The sequence below is a fragment of the Mchenga conophoros genome, linkage group LG6, assembly GCF_057382185.1.
Source record: "Mchenga conophoros isolate Kocher_MC1m ecotype Shallow Benthic linkage group LG6, M_conophoros_male_GT1.1, whole genome shotgun sequence".
Classification (NCBI taxonomy): domain Eukaryota; kingdom Metazoa; phylum Chordata; class Actinopteri; order Cichliformes; family Cichlidae; genus Mchenga; species Mchenga conophoros.
In genome coordinates, this window is record NC_140531.1 from 41,978,805 (window position 1) to 41,989,885 (window position 11,081).

General features: G+C 43.7%; 1 protein-coding gene across 4 annotated transcripts; it reads right to left on the bottom strand.

Annotated features, from left to right (window-relative positions):
• Positions 1-253: 253 nt before the first annotated feature.
• On the bottom strand, positions 254-8,927 carry stn1 (STN1 subunit of CST complex). Of its 4 annotated transcripts, none has more exons than XM_085278130.1 (10): positions 8,701-8,927; positions 5,850-5,945; positions 5,650-5,727; positions 5,310-5,480; positions 4,978-5,089; positions 4,135-4,285; positions 2,881-2,958; positions 2,032-2,154; positions 1,885-1,957; positions 254-1,505 (listed from the first exon to the last, which is right to left on the bottom strand). In XM_085278130.1, the coding sequence occupies exons 1-10, from the start codon at positions 8,831-8,833 to the stop codon at positions 1,348-1,350; spliced, it is 1,173 nt and encodes a 390-aa protein (XP_085134256.1). In that variant the 5' UTR covers positions 8,834-8,927; the 3' UTR covers positions 254-1,347. The 4 variants fall into 4 exon arrangements, with proteins under 4 accessions (XP_085134256.1, XP_085134255.1, XP_085134257.1 ...); XM_085278129.1 differs by having other exon boundaries at positions 5,310-5,483; XM_085278132.1 differs by having other exon boundaries at positions 1,374-1,505; positions 1,805-1,957; positions 5,310-5,483.
• Positions 8,928-11,081: the final 2,154 nt, after the last annotated feature.

The following is an 11,081-nucleotide window of genomic DNA, read 5'->3' on the forward strand; positions in this document are numbered from 1 at the left end:
TGGTTAAATAAGTTACTGACTCACTGTGTGCGCCACCCTGTGGTACAAAGTGGTATTACACCACAGCGCTGCAAGGTCCTAGTTTGCTTTCCGGAGAAGTTTTCCGTCGACAAACTCAAAGCGATTTTTTTTTCACAATCTGATGATAGTTTCAGTGTATTTAGAAATAAATAAATTACTTTTAAAGATAATAATTTCCCTTGAAAACACTCAAGTACCTCAAAATGTTTGAAATCACTTTAAAAAAACACCCTCTCATCTCTGAGGCTTTGCCGTAAGCAGGAGCACATCTGGGCAGCTGCCTGGAAGCTGCAGGTTTCCTGCTGCAGGGTCATCTGCTCCGTGGTAATCTAATTACATTTATAAGGCTAGATTACCAAGCAGGCAAAATGCACAAATCTGCCCCAGGTGTTTGAATCCTCGGAGGCTTCAGGACCTGTGTGTCTGTGGGAAAGAAACACGCATCTCTGCTGAAAGCAGCGCTTCACCAGTTTCACATGATGAACTGGAGCCGTGACAATGAGGCCGTTGTGTGTTTTTGCTGTTTTGGCGCCACAGGGATGTTTCCAGGGTTTCAGAAAAACTGAAACTCTGAGCTGCTGTGGAAGTTAGTGAAGAATGTAGGAGACAACCTTCAGTCAGGCGTGTTTCTAGGGAGGTGGCACAGGGAGGGGGTGGGGTGCAGGAAACACTGATTCTCTGGCTCACGCGCAGGAGGTCCGCCTGTCCGTCCATCCTTCTCATCTCCGTCCTGGTTGCGCACACAGCGGTCGCAGTAGAGACGCCCACACCTCCACCTGACACGATGCTGCAAAGGCCTAAACATCTCTTTGTGTTGCATCTGAAGGCCTGAAGCAGCAGGTGACTAATCATGGTCATCACGTGTTTCCAGCCTCCTTCTAGCGACAATAAAGCCACGAGTTTTGCTTTAAACACCATCTTCTCCGTGTTTATCTTCCATGGATGGAACGTTTATGACTAATGAAGCTTGTGGGGGGAGCCGGGCTGATAAGGAGGTAATGGACTGATGTTATGAGGAGGCCACGGGGGAAATGGTCTGTGGGGTTTCTTCTTATCTGATGATGTTCTTGAGCAGACGTGCTGAGTGGAGCCCGGGAGACTTGGCCGGGGAACCTCCCCCAGGCTACTTCAGCCAGCTCGAGGCCCATCTTTGTTTCTTATTTATTTAAAAACATATTTATAACAGTGATGGTTTGTTTACATGTGGTTGTCATGGTTTTTAGAAACTTTAATAACTTAATATTTAACATTTGTGCGCTCATACAGCAGCTGGATAAAAGCTAAACATGATTTATGCACCGAGCGCTGATGCTCGGCAGCGGCTCCTCAGATGGCGGTGTAGTGGCTGTCGCTGGTGCTGATGATGTCACTGTTGCACTCGAGCGTCTTGAGGACGAGCTCCAGAGCGGCGCGGCTCACGTTGAGGCTGTACCGCTGCCTGACTGCTGACAGGATGTGCAGGACGTGGCAGCCCTTCTCCACATCTGCAGGCGCAGGAGGAGGAAATGAATGCACACACACACACACACACACACACACACACACACACACACACACACACACACACACACACACACACACACACACACACACACACACACACACACACACACACACACACACACACAGACGTGAGATCTAAAAGTACGATAAGGGTTTGTGCCACAGTGAAAACGGAGCTGTGATCAGAGAGCAACAGGTGTAATTGTTGTGCTCATTTGATTTCTGACAAGCAGGTAAAAGCTTTCTTTCTTAATTACATCCTCTGAAAAATAATTCGTGCCTCTGAGGAGGGTCAGAAAAGCTGTGAGGGCATCGCTAATCAAAACTTGTGTCTGTACTGCACTGAGCGTGTCCACGCACACTTCTCCCTCCTCGAGTCCTCCCTGATGACGTCTTTGACGGCCACGAGCAGATCCTTGTCCTGCACGGTCACCTGACGAGGAGCAACAGCGTCACGCATGGCACAGCAAAAAGCTCCCAGAGATGAATGTGTCTGCAGTTTCTTACGAGATAGACTTCGTCCTGGGACTTGACCTTGCGGTACACGGCACCCTCGTCCTGTAGGATCTGCAGGGCCTCCTTCAGGAGCTGACGGAGCTGCTGGCACGCAGACGGACCCGCGACAGGCTCCTAATCAGCATCAGAGGAGCACGAGACAGAAAAACCCAATGAAACGAAGAAAGAAGGAATTTTGCTTCAGATCTGAACACATTTGTCACTCAGCTTACAGGCCGGCTGCACCTCCACGTGAGTTAGACCTTTCAATGCTACGAGGAACTCGTGTTAAAATCACTGCTGGAGGTTTAGTGTAGGCCAGGGGTCGTAACCCTGGGCACGCGTGCCACCGCTGGCACGTGGAGGGTTAACTGGTGACCATAGCTGGACTGGCCACTGGGCATACTGGGCTCAATGGTGATTTTTCATTTTTATGGGCAGATGGGTTTTTGAAGATGAAACCAGGAGATGTCCTTACTGAACCATCAGAGCTGTGATGGAGAAACAGGTTTACCTTTTAGGTGACATGGATGAGTTGAAGTTATGAACAGTTTCTGAGAGACAAATAACACCAGGATCCTTTTCTACAGCTGACAGCTGGTAACTGTGCAGGGGCGGGTCTAGCAAAGTGTTGCCAGGGGGGCAGGTAGGGCATTAACAGGGAGAGGGGGGCACAAAGAAATACTTTTCTTTCTTATTCTCATTTAAAATCTCTCGCTTTTGATAAATAATTATCTGAATCTTACAACCAAAGTTTTTATCTGATGTGAAATGTATAGAAATCACACATATACCAACAAGACTGTACATCACTGTCACAGCAGCGTCTGTTTTCAGTCAAAGGCTTCATGGCTTTAATACCTGGGGGGCCGGTCTCTCGTCAAAATGCCCGATTTTTTGTCCCAGTCCAGCCCTGGACACGACACGCAGTGAATCAATCTGAGAAGATGCATTAAAAAAAATAAATGGCCGGGCCAGTGCTGCACATCGCAAATCAGCTCACATAGACACATTAGCTGTGCTGCTTCTTAATGACGGTATCTTAGCTAACAACCCAACTACCAGACTAAAAATAACTTAGCCTACCGGTGACAGGGACGTTGCTAGCTGACAGTTTTTTCAAGCGATGTTGAAATTTCCACGTCCCGACACTTCAAAAGCTTCAGCAGCTGTCGGCTCAGCGCAGCATCAGCACCGCGGAAATACACGGATACATCCATAGACTCGAGACAGAATTCACAATGTGCTTTCAGGACTTTCAGGTGTTTGGACCAATGTTTTCTTTTCTAATCAACCAGAAGCTTTAATGAGCAGCTGGATTGTCTCGCATTAACTGGCTGGACACAGAGGACATCGACATGCAGCTGATTGAACTGAAAAGCTCGACTCTGTGGGGGTCAAAGTTTGCAGAACTACGAACGCAGCTGGAATCCACAGCTGTGTGTGTTCATGGAGCTGCATGTTCACCTGCTGGACGTCACTACCTGACAAGTTTAACTGTCTTCAGAACATTGCAGAGGCCTTATTGACAGTGTTTGGCTCGACATGTCTGTGTGAGCAGACTTTCTCTCACACGAGTCCTCAGGTAGCCGTCTGAATGCTGGACACTCTGAGACCAGAGATCACATTAACACGTGTGTCTCTGTATTAATATAATTCTATAAAGTTGTTCTATATAGTGTGTAACTGTTAATATAGAGCATTACTAAATGTATTGCTAATGCAACCATATGGCACACTGACTTCTGAGGGAATTTTAGATGCACTCATCCTCAGAAAGGTTGCCGACGCCTGCTCGAGGCTTTAACACTAACCAGTGCTAACATGTCAGGCTCCAGCTTCCTTCTGTGCCAGATCAGAAACACTCTCTGGGGAAAATATCAAACATGCACGCGCCGTTTGATGGCGTGCTTTCACATCTTCACACCTTTGCTAGCTAGCATGCTAACACTGGTATTAGCATGCAGCACGCCATGTTCTGAGATCTTAAAATGTGATGTCAGAAGAATCCGTTTTACTTTGCTGCAAAGTATCAAATCCTGGTGTTTATTTCAGTTTTTCAAAAGGAGGCTTCGAGGTGTGACGACTGGTCCCACGTCCCCTCCCAGTTCATACCTGGTCAGCGGATGCTGCCTGAGGCGGGCTGGAGATCAGAGGCTGCAGGAGGTCCTGGACATCGTAGGGTCTGAACCTGCTCACAGACTTCTGCTTTAAAAAGTCTTTCAAGATCTTTGTTGCCCTGCTGAGGGAGCTGACAGCCGAGTCTCTGAAAGACAGATGTTCGTCGTGACCCTTCGAGCTGCTCTAATAAAAAAAATAACAGCTGATCAAACGTGTAAGCAGCCTGCGACCTCTTTCACCTTCTGTCCTGCCAACAAATCTGAGAACGCCACTGAAAACTTAGTCAGGTTCACTGTAAGCCTGAAATAACCACAGCCCGAGGATTTCAAGGCACAACAAGATGTGGGAATAAGAAACATCTGCATCTATTTTAGCTTCTCCTCTTTTTCCGAGGACGTTCAGAGGTTCTCTGCAGCGAATCGTCAGAAAGCAGACCAACTGAACTCCTGTGACACTGATCTCTGAACAGATTTGGGCTTTAGACTGTGACACTTGGAGTTTAGACTGCAGCTTCAAACAGAGCCTGAGAATGTGATGATGAAATCTCCTGTAATTATGGAGAAAAAAATAACTGTGAAACGTTGACCCACCCGTGTGTACTCTGGCCCACAGCTGTGAAATCACTCAGAGAGTGAGGATAAAACTTTTAATGACTTCATTAAATATACTGAAGTTCTTGTTTTTAAAAGAGCTGATCCTGGGTCAGACGTGGTTTATTGATGTGGACTCAGCTACTGGGTGTGTGTGTGTGTGTGTGTGTGTGTGTGTGTGTGTGTGTGTGTGTGTGTGTGTAGGGTTGAATGTTGACTCTCTGGTGTGTTGGGTGGATGCTCGTACCCCGCCGCGTCGGGCTCCAGCTGAGGCGCTTTGTCGTAACACTGTCTGTAGAGCTGAGGAGCCTCCATCATCCAGGAAATCTGCACCGCCATCACCGAGTCGCTCACTTTATCTGAGGACGCACAAGCATACGGGTGAGGACGGAGGCGGAGCCTGCCCACATCCACATATTCACTGTGAGTGTGTTTCTGTGCGTGTGTCGCTCTGTTTGTGGTTCTTTGTGTTATTTGTGGAGGACTGTGGGCTAACTGTGGAATAAACAGCTGCAGACAGTCGGTGTTGCAGTGATAGTGGTTATGAGAGCGTGTGCGGATGAAGCCGTCTCCGCTCACAGTAGGTGGAGGCCTTGATTTCCCTCTGCTGCCTCGACGTCTTCACCGGTCCCCTGACTCGGAGCAGCTCTCCGATCTCCAGGCGGCAGCGCGTCCGCTGGGCTCGTCTCAGCTTCTGCAGCTCCGCCACCGGGTCGAAGCCTCCCTGAGCCGCGGCGCCGAGTTGTGCCCCTGCTGGAGATCACACGAGGACACTCGCTCTGTATTGATTCTGCATCTGAAGCATCACCAGGCTGACAAAGGAGGACAAGGACATGTCTGCAGGCGGCAGAGCGCTTCATTTTACTGAACAAACTGAAAGCAACGCCACGCTAACACTGAGATACAAACATGAACTCACACTTGCTCGGCTCCCGCTCCTCTTTCAGGACGTCACTTTTCCAGCACAGGCAGTTTATAACGCCCGTACCATCATCCACTGTGAGCACGCAGCAGCGGAGACAAAAACAGAGCACATGTGACCAGAATACAATCGTGAGGTCTCACGACTACAGCAGTGATGAGCACAACTCCACAATGGGAGTGAGTGAGGACGAGCACCTCCATAGCAGAAGAAGTCTTCCCTCTCCCTCTTGTAGACCACCGTTCCCAGCACGTCGACTTTGGAGATCGGGTGCAGGTTGTAGAAGTAAATCCCTTTGAGTGGAAAACAACAGATAATTAAAGGTGAAGGTGTGTCTCCAGTGAGAGAGCAGCGTGTCCTCCTCTCCATGTGCTGAAGTGTCTCTGAGCAAGACACTGAAGCAAAGCTGCTCCTGATCGTCCAGTCTAGCTAGACTTCACCTGAGCTAACTGGAGTCCCTGAACTGGTCCTCTGGACCAGGATTGTACTGTTGGTAGGGCTGGGACAACGCGTCGACGTAATCGATTACGTCGACGCAAAAAATACGTCGACGTAAAAAAAATCTGCGTCGATGCGTCGTCACTTTCAAAAAAAGACATGGCGGCAGCGAGTAGCGAAATCATGAGTGAGGCAGTTGCAGTCAACTTAAATCACTCCACCCGAACACGCAGTTCTACAGTATGGGGATATTTTAACAGAAAAGGAAGTGATTCAGTCGTTTGCCGGCTTTGTGAGGTGGAAATGGCCTATCATAAAAGCACGACGGCTATGCACCAGCACCTCAAACGACTGCATCCAGGAGCAGCTTCTGCAAAGGACAAACCACCGTAAGTTTAACTTTTTTACTAACGCTAGTTTTTACCCGTTAATTCATCCAGACCCCCCGCCCCACGTAGACGTACACTCACTCATAGACACAGATAAACACCCAACCTCCGTAAATACAAAACTAATTTAAGCTGCTGAGCAGTAACATACAGCAGCTGCTGTTTAGTTGTTGTTGTTGTTGTTGTTTTGTTTGTGGCCCATGCTGGCAAAATGAGTCTGAATGCACGCAGGCTGATTATCAGAATCGGCGAAAGACAAAAATGTGAGACAGCGAATTGGCCGCAGGAGAAATGTTAACAAGGATAATGCACCACCTGCTAAACGTAGCCGTCGTGGACACTATTACAACATTGTTAAAGTGCTTGCAAAAGCAAAATGACAATGAACTCTTGATTTGTCAAATTTAATGTGTTTCATCCTATTTGAACGCTGTTTTTACACATAATGCTTCTCCAGCTTGATCTTATAGGTCAAAGTTATGCCATCTAATGACTAGAAAGCAGTGCACCAGTAAAGGTGCCATCAGCCCTGGCTGTTTAAACGTTATCTTTTCCAGCCATCATGATTACTGCATATCATATGTTCAACATTGGGGATTATCATTAACCTCTTACTGTTATGCTATGAAAGCACATGGCATAACAGTATGTGTGTATCTATCTATCTATCTCAACCAGATCCTTATCAAATTATTTTGATATTATGCTTTCCATATAATTATTTAGTAATTATTCGAATTCATTTGTGTGCTGTGTGTGATTTATGATTTCAGGAATAAACAGAAAAGTCTGGAGGACTACTGTCAGAGAAGTAGTACACCATGCACCCCCCAGGAGGTGGCTGTACTTACTGAGAGCATCTTATCTATGATTTTAAAAGACAAGAGACCACTTGCTGTGGGTGAGGGATTCAAAGAAATGCTGACCACTTTCCAACCAGGTTACACTCTGCCGTCTAAGCGTCATTTTACAAGCATGATGGAGAGAAAGTATGAAACTTCAGTGGAGAAACTAAGGAATGAACTAAAAAAAGCCTCCAAAACATCCAAAATCTCCCTTACCACTGATGCTTGGACAAGTCTGGTCACAGAGTCCTACTTAGGGGTAACTTGTCATTTCATTATTTGTTCAAAGACGCCATTGCTGCTGTTTGTATATTATTAATTTTTTGCTATGATTTCCTTTATATTTGTTTTGCAAAACATTTAATTTTTTGTTAAAAACAGCAGATTGTAGTACAATGTTATTGTGGATTTTGTTTTGTGAATGAAGAGCACTTTTTGGCAGAAAGCAAAGTGAATGTTACATTTTGTTTGTTTAAAGACACCATTGTTGCTATTTATTTGAAATGTTTTGTTAACTTTTCCTTAATTTTATATATGTTTGCACATTTCATTTCTTGTTAAATGCTATCTCTATTGTATTGATTGTATGACCTCTACAACTTTATTTTGCAATTTTTTTTTATTAAAAGGTCTTCAAGTGAATAAATTTGTGTTTTTCATTTATATACATAAATTAGTAAATGTGAAATTGCTATACAAGTCAAATAATGGGGGGAAAAATCATTAATCGAATCGAATCGAAATCGAATCGGATTGAAAAATGAATCGTTAGATTAATCGATGCATCGAAAAATTAATCGCTAGATTCATTGATTAGGAAAATAATCGTTTTGCCCAGCCCTAACTGTTGGACTATTTTTAATGCAATTACATGACCAGTAATATGGCTGCTGTGTTTAATGGTTCATGTCCTTCTTTGATTTACAGACTATGGTTTCTAAAATACATCCAGACAGTAAAAACTTTGTGATAGTCTGGATATCACAGATTTATTTGGCACAACTTTGCAAATGTTTGTGTTTCTTTGTTGTCTTTTTGCACGTCATCACATGGGGCCTGACCCCGTGGACCTCTGAGCTGGGGTACCTGGTCCACTCCATCACCCCTGCAGGGTTTACATTTATGCGCTGACAGGAACTACAACACATCACACCTGGCACCATCAGGTGGTGTAGTTGAAATGAAATAACGGAGGATTTAAAACGGTATAAATAAGTACAATAAATGCTAAAATTAAAATAAAGGAGCTCAATAAATGTAAAATTCTGCACAATGCGTGGTGCAGGCTAACAGGCGCTTTAACAAAATCTAATTTAAAATTAGAGCTTCAGGAGTGACGACCAAGTAAAAGGTGAGGTACAGGTCCAGTTTGTTACCTGGTACCTGGGTGGACTCCGTCATCTCCAGGATGTCTCTGATATACAGCCGAGCGAAGGCGGAAAACACCGGATCCAGTCCCCACAACATCGACGGAGGCTCTTCCGCTGGATCCATCGCAGCTGTCTGCATTTCATCCTGGGATCAAACACTGATGGTTTACCTGCTTTCACTGGTTTCCCGCCAGCCACACAAACCGTCTCCAGGACAAAGTTAGCTAGTTTCAGTGGCGTCACTTCCTGTTAATTCCACGGTAGATGAACCTGTAGTTCGTCCGGAAGCGCAGCAGAGGGCGCTCACGATGAATAAAAGTGGACCGAACTTAACCCTTGTATGGTGTTCGGGTCTGTGAGACCCGTGTTGTTTTTTTCAAAAGAAAAATTAAACAATTAATTATTTTTTCACGTGTAAATGTGTTGTGTCTTTCCACTCACTCCACTTGATTATAACTGATTTATTTATAACATTTTATATAAAAGAAAAACGAGAAGCACATTAATTCATAAATGTGATCTAACAAAGGTAAAGGGAAAAAATTAACCATGTTTGCTGTTCATATGTCTTGTAATTGGGATGAAGTAAACATCTGTTGAGTAATTTAACATAAAATTGTTTGATAGTGTTAATTTGGAAAGCCAAAACTCTAGCGGGTCCACCAGACCCATGAACACTGGCTGAGTAACAAAAATACGAACACCACACAAGGGTTAATGTGCAGTTTCAGCCAGAAGATAAAATCTAGGTTTCACAAATTTTATTTCCCAATGCATTCAAAATACAGTAAAACAACACGTGTTTCCCCTTTTCTTACAAAGAAGAAAATTTTTTGCCCACAAAGTCAGGATTTACGACAGGACACACTACCTTGATGGCAGCCAAATTAAAAAAACAATCAGGCGTTATCAGTGAAGTTCAACCACAACAGACACGATCATGTGTCCGTTAACAGTTATCTGGTGGTGGTGGGTGAACTCGACTGTTTCAGGCGTACGCTGTTACTGATTTTCCGCGGCTGTTCGCTTCATGCCTGAAAGCAAAATGGCGAGTGCCGTAAAGTGGAACAAGGTGCTGAAAAGTCCCTAATATAAATATTATTTTCATTTCTTTTTTAAACTGTACGAGAATATATAAACACAATCTAAAAACAAAATAAAATGTCCAAACTCCTCATATAAAACAACGCTAACAGAAAAAAGTGCTAACCCTACGAAATTCATCCAATCCGTAGAGTGTTATTCATTTTCGATTATCCCCCGGATGTGTTACATTCTTCTCTTGGCAATGTTTGCTTTTCCTCTCATAAGTCTATAAATACCAAAATAAGATCTCTCTTTCAGGATGCAATGGTCTCTGTTCCATCAGCCATATTTTATTGGGCCAATTTTGTAACAGATATTGAATGGAAAAAAGTTTGGACTTTACCACAAAGGTTTTTCTTGACAAACAAAATTAAAGAGATTTCCTTTAAGTTGATTCATAGGTTTTACCCTACCAAACAATATTTGTCCAAATTTATGGCTGAAATAAATGTAAATTGTACCTTCTGTCAAGAGCAACCTGAAACAGTTTCTCATCTGTTTTGGTCATGTAAACGTGTAAATTCTGGAAGGATTTCCACAAGTTTATTACTGACTTTGTTCTTCCTAATCTCCAACTGTACTATAAGGATGTTATCTTTGGCTATTATAATTTTAAAGACAAGGACAATGATGCTTTCTTTTTTATAAATTTGGTTTTATTTTTGGCAAAATTTCATATACACAAAAGCAAAGTCCTCGGCAGAAAGCCTGAACTTCTTGTATTAAAAATGGAACTTGCACAATATATAAGGACAATCTCCTCATCAAAAAACACGAAGGCTCTCAAGACTGTTAACATCTGTAACCGATTGAAACTGCTAACTTGATTTTGGCTCTTGCAAACTTTTGTTTATTTATGTTCCCCTTAATTTATTTTATTTTTTGTACTCACTTTTGTCTCACTGTCCTTGTCACTCTTTCTGTTCCTCATTGTACTACCACAATGTTATCTTTTATGTGATCCCTGTTTTACTTCACTGTATGTCTATAATGTGATAAATAAAGTTTTAAAAAAAAAATTCATTTTTGATTATTTCGCGACTAGAATCCTGGAAATAGCGGTTTTTCGGTCACGTGACCTTTAATCAACTTTTTCACTTTTCTTAAGTGCTAGAAGGCTTTCGTGTTTGTACAAAGTATTAAAAAGGTACGTTAGCAGCATTTCTGTGTGTGAAACTAAATATTTCAAGGCATATTTTGTCTCGCCAATTCGGCGCGTCTACGTTTGCAGTGGCTGATGGGAAATGTAGTTCCACGAACACAAAGAACCCCGACCGTTCTGTTTATAGAAATGACAGAGA

What these genes read in the sequence shown, in the direction of transcription:
- stn1 (XM_085278129.1), bottom strand. Translation starts at nt 8,833, where the DNA reads ATGCAGACAGCTGCGATGGATCCAGCGGAAGAGCCTCCGTCGATGTTG. An exon ending in CTGGAGCCCGACGCGGCGGG is followed by an intron (nt 4,286 to 4,977) that starts GTACGAGCATCC and finishes TCTGTCTTTCAG; the next exon opens with AGACTCGGCTGTCAGCTCCC. An exon ending in ACGAGAGACCGGCCCCCCAG is followed by an intron (nt 2,155 to 2,880) that starts GTATTAAAGCCA and finishes GATGCTGATTAG; the next exon opens with GAGCCTGTCGCGGGTCCGTC.